The sequence below is a fragment of the Pseudopipra pipra genome, chromosome 5 (assembly GCF_036250125.1).
Source record: "Pseudopipra pipra isolate bDixPip1 chromosome 5, bDixPip1.hap1, whole genome shotgun sequence".
Classification (NCBI taxonomy): Eukaryota; Metazoa; Chordata; class Aves; order Passeriformes; family Pipridae; genus Pseudopipra; species Pseudopipra pipra.
This window is the reverse complement of record NC_087553.1, coordinates 47,129,504-47,154,297: the sequence shown is the minus strand read 5'-3', so window position 1 is coordinate 47,154,297 and position 24,794 is coordinate 47,129,504. Positions and strand designations below refer to the sequence as shown.

Genomic DNA, 24,794 nt, shown 5'->3' with positions numbered 1-24,794 from the left:
TTTTCCATTTCTCATTCCAGTCTTCTACTCTGAGGATATTTGCTGCTACTTATATAAATGTATTGAGCTGATTTTACAGAATGATTTGGCAAGGTGTACCTATTTTGCTTATAAACAAGACTAAATGTTTTTAGAGTAGTTATCTTAATTTTTCTAAGAAACAATCCATTGTTGTAATGCAAATACTCTTCAAACTCCTCATTTGCATTAACAAGCCTTATCCTTAATCTGCGTATTTATTATATTTATGTTGACTTTAACCATGGAATTTAAAAAATACTTTTCAGAAGTCCATTCAAAATCTTAGCCTGTGATAGCTTTGTACTAATTCTGTCTCTACTTTTTTGCAAAGACAATGAAAGTAAACAACAGGCCAAGTCTGTAAGAGTGAACTAAAATGCAAAGCATGTCTGCATAGGCAGTGAGGTGAAGTGGTTACTATGGAGCAAGCAAATGCTGCTTCCAAATATCAGACTTGGCTTTCCTACATTATATATCCTTAACAGTGCTAGATTATTTTGTTCACAAAGTTTAGCATCATTTAAGTGAAACTGCAACACACGAGATGTTATGCAGAATTATTACAAGACACAACTTGAGTCTGACAGAATTAGGAAATGCAGTAAGAGCCTGTGAATGTAGAGTGTGTTCTGAACTTATGGGAAACAACTACCCTGCCTACGGTAAAGTATGGTTCAAACTGATTTTTTTAATTTTAATATCTTAATTTTAAATAACTGTTTTTTCAAAGTATTGACTTAAATATGTCACTGGTGACTTTATACACATTTACCATAATCATTTAAGTGGGACAAGATTTTCAGAAAGTTCTGTGCTACTAGGCTCCTAAGTGCTCTGGAGCACATTCTTTGAGACCTCACAATCTATTTTGCTTCTGATGGTAGAATTTGCACCCATCTGTTTCACAATATTTAACCAGGCCTTTCTTTACCCCTAGAACTAGGCAAGCAGGGTATCTCCGCCAGAGTGTTTTTATTGGAACATATGCTTACAAAAGGTGCATTTTCCCTGCTTTAAGTAATTTAAGATCTGTTGGTCAAATCACAAGGGACCCTTGCCTGACTATTTTGCAATGGTCAAAACACTAATAGAAAATTTTAGCTACAGCTTTTGACTACTTCTTACCAACCAGCAAATCCTAAAAATATGCTCACAGTTTCATAGGGAATTTTTGTAAAAAATCTTTATGAAAAAAATGAATTGATTTCATCTTGGAATTAGCTGATAGGATATTAAACAAAAGATAACAATTGAATGTTTACTACTTGGAAAGCCTTTGGCAAAAGACTGAAAATAATGTCCTAGTCCCTGAGTTCACTGCTTTGTTATCAGTAACAAAATTGGGGGGTTATTATTACTAAGTTCCATTTTAAAATTAATTACTTCCATTATTTTTATTAGACATTTTAAACAATCCTTCTTCCCTACTGTCTGCCTACATGATGTCATTGGGGGAGTTACCCTTTTTCAGTACTACCTTGCATTAGTATTCCTACTATGGCACTTTGTGTTTGGTGTACTGCCAGCAAATTAAGTTGACTCAAGTGTGGGGTGGTTTTGCAAAGTTCAGCATATGAAGAAACATCTGGTACTTACCAGTGCACTGACCGTGGCAGCAGAGAACACAAAAGGGAAGGGGTGACTCGTGTGTTTGGGAACTAGAAAAGACAGCTTGTGATTGGATTGAGAACTGGCTGAAAGAGAAGAGATTGTGAAAGGTAGGGAAGGCCAGGCAATCTAAGAATGGGAGAACAGGCAGAATAAGGGATCTCCCCCGGCTGTTTGCCCAACACTGAGTCCTGTGTCCAAACTTGGGCCAGTGGCACTTTTTTGTGGATCAATAGTTTAGTAATTTGAAGAGTCCCTGTAAGTTATTCTGTTACAGATTCCAAGTGTGAATCATAGACTCATTTAGGCTGCAAAAGACATCTAAGATCATCAAGTCCAACCATTAACCCTGCACTGCCAAGTCCACCACTAAACATTGTCCCAAAGGGCCACATCTGCAGGTCTTTTAAATATTTCCAAGGATGGCGTATCAACCACTTCCCTGGGCAGCCTGTTCCAAGGCCTCACAACTCTTTTGGTGAAGACATTTTTCTTAAATGTTCAACCTAAACCTCTCTGGGCACTACAAATGTTTGCGTTTTCCACAAGACTGAGACTAGACTGACAAAGTTAAATTTCTAATAAAAATGGCTTTTAAAATGTAATTTCATTTTACACCTAAAATAACATGCATCTATGATTCATACAGTATTTCTTTTAAATAGAGTAGAACCTTAGGAATATTGGAGGAGGACAGGGCCTTGGGAGGGTCATTGGTCCAGCTTCCTGTTCGAAACAGGCTAAACCTCAAAGCTGAGTTGGGTTGCTAGAGCCCTTGCCCAGTTTAGTTTTGAAAATATCCAAAGATGGAGATTCCACAGCTTCTCTGGCTCTTATTCTGTACTTTTTGAAGGATTCTGGCTGTTTCTTCTCCCACTTTAGATAGGGGAAGACTGTGATTAGATTCCTCCTTAGCTTTTTCTCTTTTCCAGGGCAAGGAAACCTAGTTCTGGACATCTCATATGTCATATGCTTCAGCCCCCAAACCATCTTAGTGGTTCTTTACTGTATGTGTTCCAGCTTTTCAGTGCCTTGTAACTAGGTGTCCAAAGCTGTACATAGTATCTATCAGCAGTTTGACCTTGTGAGTACTCAATAAAAGGGGGTACTCACTTCACTTGATCTACTGGTTTTGCTTTAGATCAAGCGTATGTTGATAATGTAGTAATTTATCCAATATTCTGTTCATATTCTCTCTCTTTTTCTTTGTGCGCATGGGCAGTACCATACCATAGTGACAGAGCTAGCAAAATAAATGAAAGGAGGGACACAGTGAAGACATTCCCATCTGTCAAAAAGAAACTGATAAACTTATTAGGAACTGAAAAGGTTTAGGGCTGCACATAAAATTAGTGACGCTTTGTAGAATTTGAATTGCACCTGTAGCTTATAGTATAATTTAAAATATCACTTTATAGCAACAAGATTTTTACACCATCATATGTGGTATAAAGATCCTTATTTTGTTTGTATTATTTTGTTTTGAGATTAAACAAGAATTCAGATTGCATCTCTGTACCTGTAGATCAGATATATTGGCCTTGTTTACTTCCAGTTCTTTAATTACGTGGAAATTTAAAGTGGGAAGACAGTTCACAGAAACCAAAATGGAAGAGGAAGCTGTTGTGTTAGTTACCAAGACATTCTGTGCTACTGGCAATCATTCAGTCTTTTGGTTATATTGTGTTTTGGTTAATGTATTTTTTATAAACATATTCTAAAAACTGAGTGCCTATAATAAAAATATTTTAATTAACAAGTTATAAATAATTTAGATTAGTTTATGTAGTATTGTATAGCTATAGAACAACAGAATCAGAAAGAAATTTAAGATACCAGGTTCAGCAGTTCTCCAAAACAAATTGTCAGGCTAAATACATAGAAATTTGGAGCAAGGATCAGTGAAGTTTCTTGTGATTTCAGTATCTTATGTATAAAACCACAAAGCTGATCACTTGGAATTCTGTTCCAGTGTCTCAAGGACAGGCATGGAGGATATGTCAAGATTTCTTAAAGTTACTTTTAAAAAAATTAGATCTGGCTTTCATATTTCTGTATTGCTAGTTTGATATAGTTCTTGGGAAGGACTTTTTTCCAGTTGTATGAAGATAGAGGAATTATTCAGAATCAGAAAGGTTCATTTCTAGTTTTTAATCTTCAGAATGGAAAATTCTTTGTGGTTTTTCTTAGAATTCACATACATGTGAAATCATTGTAACTAATTTTAAAACTTGTGAAAATACTTCTTCACAGGAATTCCAGCTTTTGACATAACTAACTCTATGTTTTCTGGAGCTGCAGAATTAAATAAGTTACTGCACTATTTCTTTCATTGAGTCCTTAATAGCACAGTTTAACTAATAGCTTTATTTACTGCTTTAGTAGTTCATCACTGTAAGCAAAAGAGCAGTAGGATGAACACCACTTTTTTAACAGAGTAATCTGATTTGAAGCACAATATTGATCGAGGTGTGGTCATTATCAACCATTATCTGTTTGGAGGGGAAGAAATAAAATCGGTTGCCCTTTTTACTGAGTCCTACTTCGAACTTTCAAAAAATCACATGTATCTATTATCTATATAAATGCTAGAAGTTATGTGTCTAAATTGAAAATTTTTAGGAATTTACTGTCATTACAAGAAACCTAAATTGGAGAAGGTGCAATAATTTCCATATTTAAACAAAGCTGTTAGTTCTCATCACAAACTGAATGTGGTATGTGTAGGTATGTGTACTTTATGTTCCTTTGATCTTTTATGTGTTAGTGTTACAAAAATATTGTAGTATTCTGGTATTATATACCCCTAACTTCTGATAATACTGATTTTCTCATGGTAAAGCAGTCATGTGTAATTTATTTATATTCACAAGATCAGTGGAAATTATTCTGTAAGCAGGTTTTTAATCTAGGATTTAAAGAAAGAAGGGAAGCACCACTAAGATAACTTATGAAGATTTTAGATTAAGATTCATGGGGAGTAATATAGAGGACAAAAACATCCTTGTATTTAGTTTTCTGTGTAGAAACTAATTTAAACATAAGCAAAGGATAATGGGCACTGAAGCGACCATTCATTTTAGCAGTGTTTTTAGTGTTTTGAGGAAAACGGATGGTATCCAGAAAGAGTTCAAAGAGCTTTTTGTAGGCTGAAATGAAAGCTTAATTAAAAGAAAGCAAACTTAAAAAACTAAGCTCAGTAATCCTGGTTTTACTTATTTATCTAGCACAGCTGTAGTTAAAAGGAGTTTTTCTGTAAAATGTTTACCAGCTCCAAAACCTTTTTTATTCTAAGCTATTCCTGAGTAGAATTGCTTTTCTTTATTATTCTAGTAATGTAATGGTCGGATATGGGATAGAGGGAGTTTGGGGAGCTTTAGAATAAGGGGGTGCTTGCATAATGCTTAATGTAGTCAATATTCTGTTTCTTTTATATTTTACATGTTTGTATAGATTTTGAATGGATATAAAGATATTCATCTCTGCTCTTGATAATGTTTTCAGCTTAAGTCTTGCCTTTATAACTGCTCCCTTTAAGGCATTACCAATATAGAAAGTTCTATTGAATTCAAATTCCAAAATAATTTATTTATTAGCTGGAGGCAAGGTCATTTTACTTTCAAGAAGTGTCGAACATACTTTTTGTGATTCTCTGGATGAAAATCTCGTTGTCTGAATGCTTCTCAGACTTATTGTCAGTCACACTGATTCTTGTTAGTCCTAAAGTGGTTTATCCCAGTTTTTAACATGTTGGTAGTAAAAGACATCTCTCCTCAATTCCAGAGTAGCATTTGTTCCTGGTAGTATTGAGCTGAATTACGATCTTCAGATAACTTAGAGAGACTTCACGTTCCCTGGTCTGGTCCTCAGGAGGCCTTGAATCATTCTGAGACCTTATGAAAGGACAATACAGAAGAGCTCAAGCCACCAAGGAGATTTCTCAAGTGCATTGATGACAGCAACTGTTACAGTTGATGGAGGAACCAACAAGGAAAGGTGCTTTGCTGGACCTGTTGCCTACAAAGAATAAAGAACTGGTCAAGGCTGTGAAAGTTTGAGAAAGCCTTGGCTACAGTGACCATGAGAGGATGGAGTTTGGGATCCTAAGAGAAGGGAGCAGGGAAAAAAGCAGGACTACAGCACTGCATTTCAGGAGAGCAGACTTCATCCTCTTCAGAGCTCTGCTTGGAAGGATCCCATGGACTACGAGCTTAAAGAGAGAAGGGGTCCAGGAGATCTGGCTGATACTCAGTGATCACTTCTCCAAAGTCAGGAAAGGACCACCCCAACCAGTATGAAATCGAGCAAAGGTGGCAGGCAGGGACAAGCAAGGAGGTCCTAACTGAACTCCAGCATAAAAAGGAAGTGTACAAAAGGTGGAACTGGGGCAAGTGACCCAGGAGGGGTATAGATCTCCTGACCAGTCTTGCAGAGATAGGGCTAGAAAAACAAGGACTAGCCTGGAGGGCAATGTGAAGAGCAACAGCAAAGGATTCTACAAGTACATACACAGCAGAAGAAAAACTAGGGAAAATGTGGGCCTGCTACTGAATGGGGCAACACAACTTGTGACAAGTGATGTGGAAAAGTCTAAGATGCTTTAATGCTGCCTTTGTCTCAGTCTTTGCCAGTAAAAATGGCTTTGAGGAATCCCCAGACCCCTGAAGCAAGAGGGAAAGTGGTGCAAGGAGGACTTGCACTTGGTGGAGGAGAACCCTATTAGGGAGCAGTTAAATGAACTGGTCATACATAAATTCATAAGCCTGATGGGTTGCACCCGTGAGTGCTGATGGAACTGGCTCATGCCATTGCGGGATGACTCTTGATTATCTTTAAATGGTCATGGTAATTGGGAGTGCAGATATTATTCATGTCTTCAGGAACAGCAAGAAGAAAGCTCTGGGGAACTACAGGCTAGTTGGCTTCAGCCCAATCCCTTAGGAGGTAATGGGGGAAATCCTCCTGAAAAGGACTTCTAAAGTCATAAGGACAAAAAGGTGATAATGAGTAGTCAGCATGGATTTACAAAGTGGTTTACCTGTGATTTACCAACCTGGTAGCCTTCTGCAATTAGTGGACAAGTGGAAAGCATCGGATGTTGTATACAACAACTTTGGTAAAGCCTTTGACATTTACCTCCCATAAGGTATAGTAGTATGGCCAGTCTTTGCAAACGAAGATTTGGGAAAGGTCATTACCCTTCGAGCCTGCGCAGTGGATTTTTTAGGTGAGACACAGTGTGCGCTGAACTGAGCCCACCCTTTAATCCTGAGGTTCAACTGCCGGGGCCGAGCGAAGCTCGGACGGTGGCAGCGAGGTCCTCAGGACGTAGGTTTGTTTAGAGTGACCTTCTCTTAGATGGATGGCCTTACAGGGCTGACGAGCTCCATCTGCCCGGAGGGGTTCCCTGACTGGGAATCGAACCCCGGGCCGCAGCGGTGAGAGCGCCGCATCCTAACCACTAGACCACCAGGGAACCCTCCTCCCATAAAGTGGGGATTAGATAAATAGACAGTGAGGTGGATGCAAGCTAGCTGAATGACCAGGACCCAGAGATTGGGATCAGTACCACAAAGTCAAGTTGGAAGCAAGTCACTAGAGGTGTTCCTAGGGGTCATTACTGGAGCAAATTCTATTTAACATCTTCATTAGTGAACTGGATGATCAGACAGAGTGCACCTTCAGGAATTCCATGGATGATACAAACATGAGAGGAAGGGCTGATACATGAATGGTTGGACCACCACTCAAATGGACCTCAACAGGCTGGAGAATTCTCATGAAGTTCAAAAAGAGGAATGGCAGAGTCCTGCCTCTGTGGAGGAATAACCCCATGCACAAACCCACACTGAGTTGTAAAGCAGCTTGGCAGAGAAGGACCTTGGGGTGCTGATGGACAAGAAGCTGAACATGAGCAATGCACACTTGTGGTAAAGAAGGCCGACAGCATCCTGGACTGCATTAACAGCAGTGCTGCCAGTTGTCACAAGGGATGGTCCTGCCCCTCTGCACTGCTGAGGCCACAGTTACCCAATATAAGAGAGACATGAGCATATGGGAATGAGTCCAGTGCAGAGCCTCAGAGATCATGAAAGGACTGGAGCATCTCTCATATGAGAAACTGAGGCAGCTGAGATTATGCAGCCTAGAGAAGAGAAGGCTCGGGGGGAATTTATCCATGTGTACAAATAAAGGATGGGAAGGAATGAAGATGAGGGAGCTGTGGTCTTCCCGGTAGTGCCCACTGGTAGGACAAAAGACAATGGCATAAATGAAAATATATGACATTCCATCTGAACACAGGAAAACTTTTTACTGTGAGAGTGGTCAAACACTGGAACAGGTTGCTGACAGAGGTTTTGGAGTCTTCATTTGTGGAGATACTCAAAACCCAAGTGGACATGGCCTTGGGCAGCATGCTGTAGCTGAACCTGCATGGGCAAGGAGTTTGGACCAGATAAGCTCAATAGGTCCCTTTCAACCTAAGTGATTTTCCATGTCTTAAAACCAGGCTATAGCATCCTGCGTAATGACTGTGCTTACAAAGTAGCTTTGGCCAAGCTTAACTCTTGTGATTTTTCTTTTTTAATTTATTTTAGAGTCTGCAGCTAGTGATTTAGATTTTGTTGCAGAATATATCCTTGTGATATCAGTAATAAGCATTTTGAGGCACAGACTTTTTGATTGTTTGAAATTGTCGGTGTGCATATCTGTCTTACAAAAAAGGTCTTCAAAAAATGGAGTCATAGCTTCTTCAGATGCTCTAGTGAACACTGCTGTTTCAGCCTACCTTTTCTATATAATGCTCACAACAGCAGAACCAAGCACAGCCCCAGCAGCTGCTCTGACAGTGTCCATGAGCCCGAGAGGCCAAGCTACGCAGCTGCTGCATAGCACAAAAAGAAAATTACACTGACGTTGGAAATTAATGCTTGTTGAATTTAATTGGTTCTGTATATTAGGGCTATGCTAGTTTAATTTATAGTTGCAGTTTCTTTTATGGACATATGTTATGTGTAGTACCAATATTTGTATTTCTTTTTAATTTACAGGATGGAGGTCTGCTTCTGAATAATCCTTCTGCACTGGCAGTTCATGAGTGCAAGTGTCTTTGGCCAAATGTTCCACTGCAGTGTTTGATATCGCTGGGCACTGGTCGATATGAAAGTGAGGTGAAGACCAATGTCACACACACCAGTTTGAAAGCCAAACTCACAAATGTTATCAACAGTGCAACTGATACGGAAGGTTGGTGTCTTAAGATATATTTGTATTATGACTGTCTTCAGTTTTATGTTTCTTAGAATTATAGTTCCAATGCAGAGAGCAATCTGGAACCTTTTGTCTTTCCCCTTCTCATCTCTACCAGCCCCATGAAACTAATAGAAGCATGTCTCTTTGTAGTTCCTCACGTACAGTGTTTTAGAACCAGTATTGCAGGTTTTCTGGAGATGATGGTATGAATCTTTTTCTTAGCCTATTTTCCTTAATCTTCATCTTCGCTATGTTGTTGCTAAACTCTTTTAGTTTATGTGTTCTCAACTGTTAATATGAGGTTGATTTATCAGAATCACAAAGATAATCTAATAGGATTTATACAAAGTGATACATTTTTACTTGTGCTTCAGGATAAAGGCATACTCAGGAATTCATTTGAAAATCCTATTTTCTTACATTTTATTTATTTTTCATGTAACAAAGAAATGCTTAATAGTTAATATAGAATATTGATTTTTAACAGCTTCAGAAGTAGAATTTTGTTTATGATCTCTTTTTATATGTGCTTTTATACCTGGACTTTTCCAAGGACTAGACTGTATCTGCCAATGGTCATGACTTCCATTGCTGCCAGGAAGAGCCAAGCATCTGTTTTCCAAAATAAACTTGCTTCCTAGATGGGGGTACACTGGAACTCTGTCACTAGCAGTTTACATCTGTTTTGTTTTTACAAACAGGAAATATTGATAAACAGCTGCTTTCCCCCCCTCCCCTTACAAAGGAAACTGATACTGCAAAAAGGGAACAAGAAATGCTCTTACGGTCTAGATCCCTTACTGCATAGTCTTTTGTCAACTGACTGTCATTAGTAAGAAAAGCTAGATTTGGGTTGCCTTTTGGTTTCTGCACAGTCATGGAAAGGCAGTGGGATTTATGAGAAGGAGATATGTGGTGTCCACTTCCTGTCAAGGGAAGAAAAAGTTTCAATGCAGCTGACAAATGAGGCAAGCAATTAGATGGGAAGAGGAGGAGAAAGTACATTGTGGAGACCAAAGGTGAGGAAATGGAAAGAGAGGAGAGTAGATTTGAGCAAATGGGAACTTATATTATGAGGGGAAAAAAGGGAGACTATTAAATAGGACAAGAAAGACTGGATGTGGTGAGACAAGAACAGACATAGCTGAGTAATTTGCAGGAGGAGAGGCCAAGCCAAGAAGATTTCAGGTTTACAGGAATCTTTTGCTGTGATCTTACCCAGGATATTTTTTTCACTTTAAATTTTTTATATGACAGTAGGTGTTTAAAAGAATGGAGGAATACAGTAAGAATGCAAAGAAGATAGAATGAAAGCTGAAGGAAGTCATAAAAATGCAATTTTCAGGGAGCCAACAAAGAGAAGAGAGATCTAAAGGGAGAGAGAAAACAGGTTATAAAAGAGAAGAACATACAAATGCATTATATAGCCAGTTTTTTATTATTATACTAGTTAACTGAAGTGTAATAACCTAAATTGAACATTTTAAATTAAATGAATGTTAAATTCAAACCCCAAATCTGTAGTAATACATAAAAAATTAATTAGTTGCAAACAAAAGAAAGTTTTAATCTCACATTTTTACTTAGCAGTCTTTGAGATTAGAGAAGAACGTGTATCTGTGGTTTTCACAACAGCTGCTTCTCTTAGTACTGAGTGTAACAAATCATGGGTATCCTGAATGGGAATATGTAAGTTACATTCCGCTCTTCATGATGCGCTCTCACTTGTAAAGGAATGGAATGTAATTAAAAATCTAGATAGCAAAGCCTACTTAATTGCCATACCAGTAAAGTTGTCTTGGAATGAGAGATTAAGCTTTTCCAGAGTAAACAGAGTTGCAGAGACATTTACAAAGCTTTTAATGAGAAAGGGGTTTTGATAAGGCTGTGGTGGAAAAATGTTTACTCAGCAAAGCAGCACATATTTACTCTTACTGTGTCATTCCAGAGCAGTTGTTGTTCAGAGCAGTTGTAGGACTATTTGTCTATCATGTGAATATAACTGTTTCCTTCATTTGTTTTCAATACAGAAGTTCATACCATGCTGGATGCACTGTTACCTCCAGATACTTATTTCAGATTTAACCCTCTTATGAATGAGGACATCGCTCTGGATGAAAGTCGTAAGGAGAAACTCAATCAGCTGCAGACAGATGGAATTCGCTACTTAGAACGAAATGAAGAAAAATTGAGAAAAGCTGCAAAAATATTAACACAAGAGAAAACAACTTTGCAGAGGCTTCAGGACTGGATGAGATTAAAGGCTGACATGTATGAAGGCCTTCCTTTTTTTTCCAAATTGTGAATATGTAATGCATGAAAGATAAATATAAATCTTGTTCCAGAAAATCCATTTGGTACTGTAAAGGAAGAATGTTTATTCAGGGTAAATGACATCTCTGGAAAGCTATCAGAATTTCACAGAAAGCAATTTAAGATGGCTGTTTTGTGCACACTTACTTGTTACAAGGTTTAATGGTGTTAATTATTTTTTGAACCTAATGGATCTTACTGTTGCTTTACTTAAGTTTCTTCAAGTTGGTAAAACTGAAAATTATGAAAACAATTGTGCAATGCATTTTTGGATGTTTGTACCATAATTACGGTGGCAGAAAACCTTTATTTATCAACTACCAGGCTTATTCAAAATTAACAAATAAAGAATCCTCATTCACTTTAGTGTAGGTGATACACCTGTTAGGCTCTTATGTAGCCAGTGAATTTAATAGCAATGTAATGTTCTTACAAAAACTTTGCCTATGTTAATTGCACTTTTATTTCGGAAAGATAACTTTTTTTTTATTTTAATGGATTTTGTACATAACTGTATTGAGTAAGATGTTTGGATGACTGTAAATGGCCTATTAAATTATCAAAATTAACTGATATTTTTAGAACTTGCTTCTTATTTTTTTATGGGGATAACTTCCAATTGATTGATTCATTATTTGAAAGTAATCCCAAACCCCAAAATGTCACTTGACCAGCTATTCCAGTCACAGGATAAAGAAAATATAATCATGAAGTAGTTCACATGAATGAGCAGCTTTTTTTACAGAAGCTTCAGTTTTGGCTGCCAAACTTCAGGTGCATCTGGTCAAGAAGAAAATTAGCGGGAAATTGATACATGAAATAATATGCATTTCTAACTTCCATATATGCATTCTCCTGAAATTATCTCAGAGCTGTGAAGTTAACATTTAGATCTTACTACAATCTTACTGCCCATTCCTTTGCAGCACTCTGCGTATGCCATGGGAGGGGGTGTGGTGTGCTGTGACAACACAGTGTGTCAAACAGCATTGTCAGCCACAGGAAGGTACATGGCAGCACTTCAGAATGGTGCAGCAAACCCATGTTCCCTTAACTGTGCGATTATACAGTTAAAAAACTGAAATTGAGGCAGCAGTCACAGCTACAAAACTAACAGTGTATCAGTGCATGAGCAAATTCCTTGACCAGGAAAATGTGAACAAACATGAAAAACATAGATGAATGTGAATTTTGAATCTAGAATAAGCAATAACAAGAAGGTAGTGAGATAAGCATTTGAGGTTGCTTGTGCATTCAGAGAAAACAAGGTTTGTCTGTCCAGGTTTGTATCCTGGAAAGAAAATCAGGAAGCTTGTTGATGTCCCTCCCCATGGCAGGGGGCTTGGAACTAAGATGATATTTACAGTCTCTTCCAATACAAGCCTTTTTATTATTTCTTTGATATGCTTTAGTTGAGTGAGTTGAGAAAGTGATAATGTCAATTGTAAAATTGACATAAATGTCTTTGCTCTGATTTTGAAAGGCAAGAAGGAGTCCAGACTGGGAAATGAAAAGGTGTACGCATAAAATAATCTTCCTTTATGCAAAGTCAGAAAGCGAAAAGCCTCTTAAGTTTTTCTTAGATAACCTTTAGGTCACCTCTTAGTTTCTAATTATCTATGCAGACGGAGATAGTAACTGGAGAAAGTTTCATTACCAGAGAAAAGTAAAACTTTTAAATGTTGAAGTGTGATCACTTTAAGATACTTCCTGTCAGTGTCCATTTCAACAGTGATATGAAGATATCAATTCTATTGCACAAGCTGTGGGCAACAGCAGTTGAATATAATTATAGTTTTGGTCAGTGCTATTAGAGAAAGAGATATTCAGACTAAAACAGATGCAAAGAAGGGCTGCCAAAGGGAAGATTAAGAGGGTGCAGTTTGTTTCTAACAAAACAAGGGCTGGAAGGAGAGCATGTGCTACTGTGTAAAAAAACTTCAAGAAGGAAAAGATAGTAGGCTAAAAGACAGCATTTGCATAAAACCTAAGGTGCTCACACTTAGCCAGAAAGTAAATTTAACCAGAAAGTGAAAGATGTTAAACAGAATGGCTATACAGAGACTTAACAGAGCAAAAGAAACTGTTTTAGTGTGAGTTTTAGAACCTGAGCTTCTGAATGAGGTTCTATAACACACTGTGAGAATGGCTACCAGTCTCTATGGCCAGCTGAATCCTCCCTAACCCACTTGGCAGGTGAGAACTTTTTAATCCTGCATATATATTAGAAGCCATAGGCTTGTGGAAGAGTCTAACAGCTCCTTCTCATTAGGTCTAACAGATAAGGATTATGTCTTGTCTTTGATCCATCACTTATGTTTTATTTATTTTGCTTTCCTTCCCTAGCTGGTAATGGGAGCTGATACAGGTTGAAGTACTATAAGACATATGACAGGTGAAGGAAAAATCTGGTGTGTGCATCCTACTCATTGACACCATTAGTTTTTCATCTGAGATTAAAATATTTTCATGCTGCTGGGTCAACAAATAGTGCTGATTTTCTTTTATTAAAAGACTGTTCTCAAAATGACAAGTATTAAATCCAAACATAATCTGTTGCAGGAGAGGATGTGTTAAGGCTTCCTCTTTCTGCTTAAGGACTGCACTTCCAGGCCAGCTGTGATACAAACCCATAGTCTTTTACACTCAGCTACATAAGGCAGGAAGGGAAATGCGTTGTTTGGGGTTTTTTCCTCACTGCTGCTTGAAAAGTGAGTCAAATTTTCAGACCTTGCAGAACTGTTCCATTTGAGGGACAGTTTGGTGCTAGAAGAAAGGTATATTCTTAGTGTAATCATATTCATTTACAAAGAAAAACAAGCATACCAAATGCCTCTTTCTCAGACTGCAGGAACAAGAGGAGTAGGCTTTCCTTGCTCCAGCCACACAGCACTGAGCTGTGAACTCAAGGGGCTGCTGCCCCCTCCGATTCCCCTGTTCACTGCTCACCCTTCTCATTTCCAGCTTCCTCACTCCCAAACCTACAGTCATGTCTGCTCCTGGTACTTACCCATTAATTCCAGTGTGACATCTGGTCCAACTGATGGCCTTCACTGTTTGCAGATACTCCTATAAACAAGAACTAATTTTTTTAATTGTTCTTTCTTCAAGATTTAACAAGGACAATTTTATTATTTATTTTAATAAAATTGGCAGATTTTGGTAAGGGGGAACAATTAGCAATTTTTCACATATTGTAAAAATTAAACAAGCACCGAAACACTCCAGTACTTACATCCCTGGTAATGCATGCTTAGCAGCAATTCAATTTTACTTTTTATTTATTATTTTGTTTATTTTATCAGTTTCTCATAACAACATCAGTAACAGCTATTTCCCCATATAATCACAATAGCATAAATACACAGTAGTAGTTTGAAATCTTTGCTTTTCAGGAAGAAGCTGTAGTATAAAATTTTCATGTAAAACCACAGAGACAACGTGGGCATAGAACTAAATACCATTAAAGTGCACTGTAAATTCAGCAAAGTTGTGATTTTAGCATTTGAAAGCTTTTTGTTCATTTTCAAGACCTTGTAAACTGGAAAGGGAGCAGCTTTTTGTTCTTACACCATTATTTTCTAATTGAATAATGTAATAATCATCACACTAATACCACAGGGAAACAGTCTTCCAGAATGTCTCAAAATTTGGATAGCAAATCCCCAACAGTAACATCTTAAAAACCTGGTCTGTGTCCAGGGCATAATTTCAGCAAAGCTTCTGTTCCATGCTTCCTCATTGGCTGCTCTGTAGAAATCAGACGTATGGGCCTGTCCTGTCCCTTTGTACATATCATTTGAATGTATTTTCAGGCAGGCAAGTCAGGCAGTCACAGAAAACTTCTAACTATGGAACAACAAGACCTATATATTGCAAAGAAAAAAAGCAGAACTGTTGGAGAGTTTACAAGGTAAGGGACGTTTCTATCATCCTACAAGGAAAGGTAGGTATCTCAGGTACTGCTTAATATGTGGAAACAAAGGACAAAGTCATTTACACTACTAAATCTGATTTCAAAGCATTACTTTACATAATCTATTAGGAGATAAGCATGCCATAACTTCAAAACTTGAGCATTGTGTGCATTCTAGCTGGTTTATTTCTTGCTAAATATTAGACTTTAGGACATCATCAAGCAGGTCTAAACAATCTGGTTCTGAATACAGCAGGAAAGACAATAATATTTCTATAGCAGACAAAGTTTTAATAATTTGCACTAGATGTGTCATAAATCCTTGGGAAGGGCTACAGATGAGTAACTTAGATGAGATTTTCGGGAAGCAAGTGTGTTCTGAACAGCTGTTTATTGTGTGGGTTCAAATATATATAAATAGTTGTGTATATTAGAGATAATAAAGAAAAAAAAAAGCCAAAATACTTCCAGTGTGATGTTGTTCCTTTATATTTTATGCCTGTAGAATGCTTTCACTTCAGGCCATCTCTGAGAAACTGAAAGCTTTTCATCATGCATTATGCAGGGCTCAGCACACTGCAGCCTCTCAGGTAAACATCATCTCTTTTCAAACCAATGCATTTGCAGCAGGTGCCTCATAATTCAACTTAAAACAAATACTGCTAAAAAAGAGGTTAGTTTCCTGAACCAAATATATCCAGCATGTGTTAGATCACAGCTGTGGGGTTGCTGCTCTCTTTTGTCAGTGACTGGTATGAGTTGGTCACTGATATGAGGTGCTGTCCCTGTGGCACTCCCAGAAAGCAGCATCACTGCCACACAGTTCCCAGTGCATGGACACTTGGTTGTTCTACAAACGGTCCCTGCTGGCACCAAACACTTCAGCTGCTGCACACAGGCAGCAGATCCTCTCTTCCTCCACATTAGAGTTGTAGCCACTTCATATTAGTAGTCATTCTATCCCATCAGGCCTTTAAAAAGTCAAAGCACACAGAAAAAGACAGTTCTCCTTCCTTCTGGAGATAATGAGGAAGAAGACTTAGATTATTATTACCAGTCAGGACACAATGCCTTTGCTCTCCTCCCTCACAATAGCTCATTGTAAAGAAGAAGCTCTTGCAGCCAGGCCTCAGAAAACAATACTCCATGGTCACAACAGCTCAAAGTCACTAAAAGCACTAGAAAGGACAATTTTTCAGGTGCCCAAAATATTTTGAAATGTTTGGTTTCCAGTTGGGCTTATAATGGGACATGCCAACCCTGAAGGCATTGTGAAAGACTGTCAAGAGGCCCCTCTGCAGAAGGTCCCCATTGCAAAAGCACTTCAGAGATGTGGAGTTCCCATAACAAGTAAAATTCATCTCACAGTATATACCTTGTTCTAGTAACCTTTGCTATGAAAAGCATCCTTGATAGACCTGGTACCAAGTGCCCAGCTGACAGATAGGGATGTTTGTGAAATAGGCAGACAGCTATTTTTAGCAGAGAGCTGGTGCCAAGCCTTGTCCTTTCTGCCTGGGACAGTTCTTCAAAAGAAGACTCCCATGCCAACCTTCTGTCCCACTGTACAATGAGACAACGAAGTTCCCAAGCCAGATCCAGTGTTGGGCTGAGGGGTGTTAGGCCAGGTTCTTAGATGTGTGTGGAAGGGATTGTGTTTCTTGAGCAAGCCAAAGGATCAGCATGGGCGCTGCTCTGCTAAGCCTACAAGACAGTTGTGTGACTTTGGTTGTAACCATGGGGTGACATGGGGAAGGCAGGTTGCTATTCAAAATTTAGTTTTCTATTGTGTGAGAGGGCACCCTTCTGCTGGTGGTGGAAAAACCTAATTGGCCTTGATACGTGCCTGTGCAGCCATGCACAGGGATCTGCTGTCTGTGACTCTACGAAAGCATGCCTCATGGAGGGGGCACAGAATACGTGCTGGCAGCCTGAAATCACTGCAGAGCATGTGAGGTGATCTGACTGGTCGTGTGAAAGTCCTGTTCCTCGAGGAACATAGGTCCTCTGGACTTGAGCTGAGTCTTTCCCAGAGGCCTAAAGCATTATGGATGCAGCCAGAGGCATGTTAAGGGAAGACAGTGAAGAATTCTGAACTTACACAAAGCAGAGCCAAAACCTGTTCAAAGTAGCAAAGAGAACTTTCTAATTAGGTGCTCAGAAGTATGTACTTTTTTACAATGACAGTTTCTAGACAGCTTTTCTTCCCTAGTTACCTAAAAAGAAATGAGAATAAAGAGCTTCTTCAGAAGGTAAGTCACCCTGTCAGACTATATTTGTAAAAACAAACACACTGCATCTCATAAACCCCTTTCCACAATAGTAAACAGCAGATTAGAAAATGATTGAATACACTTGATTTTCTAATCTGATGCAGACAGGCTCAAATAGATTTATAGATATAACACTGCAGCCTTCCGTTAGCTTGAATTAAACAATAACTGCTACAGCTAGTCTATGTTTTAGTGTTAGCCTCTGGTCTACAGTCACTGCTGTGAAGGTCAACAAATCAGATCACATAAGGCTCAATGTTAGTGTCTTACATCTTTGAACTTTTATATGTGTTAGAGCTGTGTATCATCTCTAAGCATCTGCCTCTACAGTCCCAATAAAACAAGATGGTGGCAAGTAGCCAGCCATGCACTCAGCTGCACCTACTCTTCCACGTCACTGCAAAGAGACCTAGGATTTCATAGTTTTGTTCAGATAAGTCATCTTGCCTTATTCTCATTTTGCTTTAAAGGTCTAGAACAATAGCTGTCATGAATCCGGGTCTAAGTTTACTTCCTTAGGGACAAAAGGTATGATGGCATTTCTGTAGGAGTTCTGACCCGAGTACCATTTCAAGATGTTCCCTTTTTCTTTCCTAGAATAGATCAATTTTCTTCTATGTCATTGTTCCCCATTCTGAAGAACTCCTGTTTTTTTTAGCTCTGCCTGTAGAAGTTGTCTGACTTCTGACACCCTGTACCTCTAATGCTGTGTTGTAAAGTAGTATTTAATAATCACGTGCCTAATTTTGAAACTTAATGCTGTTGTTACAAACAATTGCTAAATGGCTTATAGAACAGCCCTTGTGCTCATCTATTTCTCTGTTTATTTCTGGACAAGAGTGTACTTGCCTAAAATAGCTCTCTTCATGTTAATTCTTGAATTTATGCTATAGAACACAGAATGATAAAAGTATTATAGAAAAAAAAAAGCAATAGTCTTGTCTCTCCTGCTTTAAAAAGTCAGTGTTACAGCATTTCTAAATCTTTGAGCAGAGCACAAATGTTTCTCAGAACAACAGATGATCAGAGAAATAAGAAAATCGTTATTACATAGCTAAAATAGCAGAAAATCATACATAGATGGTGCCAAGAGATTTATTTTGATGGTAGAAGGTTCCTCACTAATCACAAGAACAAAAAGCAACTTCATAACATAAGCAAAAAAAACAAAGTTTGATGTCAAAGGTAATATATATACCATGTTTTTGAAGAGAAATCTAGATGACAGATGAATCTATTGAGCTTGAAGTCACAGATTGAAACAGTAAGCCCCAAATTCATTTGTGTATTGATTACAGATACTCATATATCAAATAAGCAAATTACTATTGAATGTGCTAAATAAAATGGTTATTCAGCATATTTAAATATGTGAGGTAACTCAGAAAAACTGTTTCTGTGATCCATGGTAGTGGAAATAATGAACGCATGCATGCACATATACAGAAAAAAACCTGGATGTATCCACAACCAGTTAGGAGTACTCCCTGGAGTAAGGAGTAGAGGCATTCTCCTGACCCCATTTACAGACCGTATCAGATTAAAAAATCATGGAATCAGTCCCATAGATCCAGAGGTCTCCGCTGCCTCTCCTAAGGTTGTCCCACATTGTCTCCAGCTGTAGGTATCAGAGCCTGCCAGCTACACCTGTGAGGGCTGGTGCCAGTCAACAGACCATTTTGCTTGTCGCCAGTTGGGACTTCCAGCACCAAGGAGCAACAAAACTGCAATGCTTTACCTTTTTAGGTTTGCTTCCTCTCTGCCTTTATTATTAAAGTCATAGAATCATGGAACATTCTGAGTTGGAAGGGACCCAAAAGGATCATCAAGTTCACCTCCTGACACTGCACAGGACAACCCCAAGAATCCCACCATGTGCCTCAGAACATTGTCCAAACTCTTCTTGAACTCAAACAGGCTTGGTGTTGTGACCACTTCCCTGGGGAGCCTGTTCCAGTGCCCAACCACCCTCTGGGTGAGGAGCCCTTTCCTAATATCAAGCCTATTCCTTCATGTTATTCCCTCTGGTCCTATCGCTGATCACCAGAGAGAAGAGATCAGTGACCACCCCTCTGTTTTCCCTTGTGAGGAAGCTGTAGACTGCAATGAGGTCTCCCCTCAGTCTCCTCTCCTCTAAGCTGAATAAACCAAGTGATCTCAGCTGCTTCTTGTAGGGCTTCCCCTCTAGACCATTCTTCATCTCTGTGGCCCTTCTTTCTACACTCTCTAATAGCTTTATATCCTTCTTAAATTGCAGCGTGCAAAACTGCACACAATACTCAAGGTGAGGCCGCACCAGCACAGAGTTGAGTGGGACAATCACCTCCCTCAACTGGCTGACAATGAAACAAAAAAAAAAAATTCAGTTGGTATTAGTCATTTTGAGTAAATCAGGGAAACCTCTTTGCACCACTCTTGGTGACTGAGGAATCATCACCCAGTCTGTGCTCTGTTACTTCAGCCATCTGATTCCAGGGCACATAGCTGGTAACTACACTAATTCTGCAAGTTTTCAAAATACTCAAGGGAACTCCTGAGCTGGGGAAACTGCTGGAATTTTTTAGCAGGCAGCATCACAGCAAGCAGGTAAGCAATTTCTGGCACCAGAGGAGATGAATGATTATCATTTAAATGTGAGCCCTGCCTGAGCACTTTGGAAGGAGCGAAGGTAGTTACAGAATGAAAGACTGACAATCTTAGGAACACAAATTGGAAAAGGGCTCACTTCCAGTGCGAGGAATGTGTGAACACCGGGGATCATACATCATTAACTACAGTTTTTCATGTATTTGAGTGACATACAGCATAGACATGGAAGATACCCAAACATCATGATAATTTCTGTATGTGATACTTGCTCTTCCGGCAAAGTGTAAATAGTGACAGAGTTATTTCCAGTATTCTTAGAAATTGTGTAACTTTCCTCCAGTTTGAAAATGAGATGCTCTTGCCAGAAAAGAATGGAAAAATAATGAATCTCAGGGCTTATGCGCAAAGAGAAGGGGGTTGGGGGAGATCAAGCACAAGAGGACATAGTAAAGCATTCAGGTGCTGTACTGAGGAGTGCTACACAAGTATACCATGGATTGGAAATGATCAAAATACAGAAACACAAGCAAAAGCTGATCTGCTAGAGACAGAATAGTAAAACTAAACAGATCTGCTTGCTGTTTATCTATGAAATTCATTGCACCTCAACTTAATCTCAAAAGCATGTGGAAATTATTTTCAACAGTATGTCACCAGATAGCTTTTGGAAAATATCGGCATCTTTTAATTTTAAAGTTCCTTTCTTTTGTTAAATCTGTGCAATCACACATCTTGTGATGCACAAATGCACTGGGTTTAATTAATTTGTTCCATAACAAACATTTTCAGCAATTTTTTTTCCAAGTAGTTTGAAGTATTTGATTCATCTGGGGCAGATTTCTTGAACCCTACCAAATTTCCAATTCATACCTGGAGGTCCACACAAACTAGAACATTCTCAGGGGATCTTTTCTCCTCTTCCAGGTTTCCCAAAGGGCTGGTGATTAGCTGTTCCCGTGATCATCAATCACATCTTCTAGCACCATTTGGTGCTTGGACTGTGACCCTAGGATTTATTAACTACCTCAGTCCAGTTAAAATTGAGAGTACTAACACACAGAATTGTAGTACATGATAACTAGGTGATGGGCTGTACAAGGATTGCTTTTCCTCATATCCTGGGTGTTTTGCCTGTGTGAATTGTACACTTCCAGGGTAAGAAATTGTTTTATTCTATGGTATTTTGGACTACCATAAATAAACCATGAAACCTTTCAGCGTGAAACCTTTCATTTAAAGTAATTATAGTTTTCTGGACCTTTAAAAATACATTATTATCCTGATATGGTGACCAATAGATGGAAATATGTTTGGTAATGCAGAAAAAAATAAAGTTGATTCTTCACTGTTGTCTGCTTCAGAAAGCTCCAAGGACCATGAAGTGATGTCTCTCTGCTAGGAACCCAGTAGAGCCAGTCAATTTATCTAGAGATTTTCTCACTGCTCAAGAAATCCAAACACAAGCCATTAGGGCAATTGTAATTTAAAACTAATTTCATCCTCAGAAGGTCCAGCAGACTTAGAGAACAAGGTGTATCCTAAGCAAGCAGACTAGAAAAGCCCTTTGGGCATTTTTGTAGTTCAAGACTAAAGGATAACTTCAAAAGGACTTAATTGAAATAATTTTTCACCAAAGTTTTCCTCTCCTTCTGCTAAGTTTCCCAAGCAAAACCTTTCCTTTACTCTAATCCTTTCTACATGTGATCAAAATTTATATTCATACATTGGGAAAAAGGCCTTACTTTTTCAATGACTTTGTTCTTTTTCTCTGTCATCATAAAAGACTTCAGCACATGCTTAGTTTTTGTGAGTGTGTGTGAAAATCAAGTCCATTCACATTATAGATATGTATAATAAATAAATGCATGACTATTGGGTAGATTGGAATAAAGTTTCACTAAAGCAAGAGTTATAGCTCTAATAGCTATTATTAGGCTTTTCCAATCCTGGCATTGTTTCCTAGCTCATTTCCATAATGGAAAACACCCCACTGAAGACAAACTCAACCTATGAGACACTTGGCTGAAGGATGGGACACATTAAATCATAATGTCAAGCTTGATACTAAGCTCCTGTTTTTGAAAATGGAGTTGCTTAGTATTCAGCACTTTAGAAGTCCCTTGGACAAATTGCCTGATGTCTGTAGGCTTTTGATCTGTGTGGAGTAGTTTTTCAAGAACCTTGAACTATGAAGTAGGGTTGTAAGAAGTTTTTAATTGTCTCGGCCAATCTCTTCTAATGGAAAAATGTGAACTCTAATCATGCACACAAAAAGTGTTTGGTGTTTCCAGACAGTTTAATCTGCCATGTGTGAAGGACTGCCTTCCCTTATTTATATGTCAGATAAAACACTGGTCCTGGTGAAATTAATGTCAATTTTCCACTGACTTTGTGGAATCACAGAATATGATGAGTTGGAAGGGACCCATAAGGATCAAGTCCAACTCCTGGCCCTGCACAGGACCATCCCCAAAAGTCACACCAAGTGCCTGAGTGCATTGTCCAATGAACTCTGTCAGGCTTGGTGCTGTGACCATTTCCCTGGAGATCCTGTTCCAGTGCCCAACCCTCCTCTGGGTGAAGAACTTTTTTCTAACATCCAACCTAAACCGCCCCTAATACAACTTCAGGCCATTCCCTCAGGTTCTGTCACTGGTCACCACAGAGAAGAGACCAGTGCCTGCCCCTCCTCTTCCTCTCACAAGGAAGTTGTGACTGCAGTGAAGTCTCCCCTCAGTCTCCTCCAGGCTGAACAAAGTGACCTCAGTCGCTCCTCATATGGCTTCCCCTCAAGGCCTTTCACCATATTCGTTGCCCTCTTTTGGATGCTCTCCAATAGCTGAGTATCTTATATTGCAGTGCCCAAAACTGCATAAAATATTCAATGTGAAGCCACACCAGTGCAGAGCAGAGTGGGACAATCCCCTCCCTCGACCGGCTGGTGATGCCTTTCTTGATGCCCCCCAGGACACAGTTGGCCCTCCTGGCTGCCAGGGCACTGCTGACTCATATTCAACTTACCATTGACCAGGACCCTCAGGTCCCTTTCTGTGACACTGCTTTCCAGCATCTCAATCCCCAGTCTGTATTACATCCAAGTTATCTTGAACCATTTCATCATGTTGAACACATCTGTCAAAAACAGATACAGTTGTTGTAATATACCAGAGATTTTACTAAACATAAATTTTGTATAATTTTTTCTCTCTGAAGTTTCTGAAAACTTCTAACTTTATATCTGGACATGGAAAAAAGTACTGTCATCTGCATATGTTGGTATCTGTGAATGTTTCAAGAAGTTCATCTCTATCTTATATCTGAAAACCTTTGTCAGAGAAATCCGTCTGTTTGATTAAACTTGACAGAAAACCAAGCTGATGGTACTATCTTCCTGTGATTAGAATTGTCCAGGGTGTTTGATGTGCGTTTAACTCCTTTTTAAGCCTTTGCTACTTAGCAGCTAAGAAATGGAGTATTCCAAAATAAAATGGTGCCGTACTCTCTCTTTTTGAAGGCATTTCACTTTCCACAGAATTATTAAATACTCACAGGCACAAGAGAGAATGCTCTAATCATTAGTCAAAATATAACCTAGACAGTCAAGCTATTGGGGAGAAGGAAGGCCAGTTACAAATCTAACAACAACAAAGACACAAAAAAACCAGTGAAGTATGTGCAGACATAGGGTTAAAACTCAAGTTTTCCCATACACAGGCAACTATATCAAGCACAGTTTCCTTTTTTGTGTGAGATGTATTTTATGTGTGTAGTTTTATTTTCACCTCCGCGTGCTCCGAAGTTCCTCCTCTCCTCTCCCATGAGGGCACAATCCCTGCTGGCGGCTGCGGGTGCTCTAACTACTGGGGTATTACTCTGCTCTCCATTGCTGGCAAGATCCTGGCAAGAATACTTTTGAACAGATTAATACCTGCTATAGCAGAAGAACTTCTTCCTGAAAGCCAATGTGGTTTCAGAGCCAACAGGAGCACCACAGACATGGTGTTTGTTCTCAGACAACTGCAAGAGAAGTGTAGGGAACAGAACAAAGGTCTCTATGTAACCTTTGTTGATCTCACCAAGGCTTTTGATACTGTGAGCTGAAAAGGTCTGTGGCAGATTTTGGAACGCTTAGGTTGAACCCCCAAGTTCCTTAAAATGACCATCTCACTTCATGAGGATCAGCGCAGCCAAGTCAGATATGGCAATGCACTTTCTGAGCCCTTTCTAATAACCAGTGGTGGGAAACAAGGCTGCGTTCTTGCAACAACCAAAGGGCCATGCAGACCTTGATGAAGAAGATGGTATCTACATTGGATATCATAGCGACAGAAACCTATTCAACCTAAGGTGACTGAAGGCCCACACTAAGACCTTAAATCATCTTGTCCGGGAGCTGCTTTATGCTGATGATGCCGCCCTTCTCACCCACACAGAAGCAGCTCTGCAGCGTTTAACATCCTGCTTTGCTGAGGCTGCTGAGCTTTTTGGGCTGGAAGTCAGCCTGAAGAAGACAGAAGTTTTCTATCAGCTGGCACCTCAGGAAGTCTTCCATCATCCCCATATCACCATTGGCAAATCAGAGCTCAAATCAGTCCAGCAGTTTAATCTCCTCGGATGGTAAGATTGACAGGGAGATAGACAACAGGTTAGCAAAGGCATATAGTGCTTTTGGAAAACTCCATAAAAGAGTTTGGTGAAATAAACACTTGAAGAAAAGTACAAAGATCAGTGTTTACAGAGCCATAGTGCTGTCTACTCTCTTATATGGTTCTGAATCATGGGTCATTTACCGCCACCGCCTGCGACTCCTAGAACGCTTC

General features: G+C 39.1%; 1 protein-coding gene and 1 long non-coding RNA gene across 8 annotated transcripts in view; one reads left to right on the top strand and one right to left on the bottom strand.

Annotated features, from left to right (window-relative positions):
* Positions 1 to 11,769, top strand: part of PNPLA8 (patatin like phospholipase domain containing 8) — a 37,704-nt gene extending 25,935 nt beyond the window's left edge. For 5 of the 6 annotated variants that reach the window (XM_064655953.1, XM_064655955.1, XM_064655950.1 and 2 more), the window contains exons 9-10: positions 8,682 to 8,877; positions 10,914 to 11,769. In XM_064655953.1, the coding sequence (XP_064512023.1) occupies positions 8,682 to 8,877; positions 10,914 to 11,188 (471 nt within the window). In that variant the 3' untranslated portion in view covers positions 11,189 to 11,769. Of the gene's footprint in view, positions 1 to 5,412; positions 7,877 to 8,681; positions 8,878 to 10,913 lie in introns of those variants that run through there. The other variant, XR_010430820.1, reaches the window with a different exon arrangement.
* Positions 11,770 to 13,707: 1,938 nt separating this feature from the next.
* On the bottom strand, positions 13,708 to 24,062 carry LOC135414769 (uncharacterized). Of its 2 annotated transcripts, none has more exons than XR_010430822.1 (2): positions 22,996 to 24,062; positions 13,708 to 14,265 (listed from the first exon to the last, which is right to left on the bottom strand). It is a non-coding gene; the product is annotated as an uncharacterized LOC135414769 (long non-coding RNA). The 2 variants fall into 2 exon arrangements; XR_010430823.1 differs by lacking the exon at positions 22,996 to 24,062 and adding an exon at positions 14,884 to 17,796.
* Between the last annotated feature and the right edge of the window lie 732 nt (positions 24,063 to 24,794).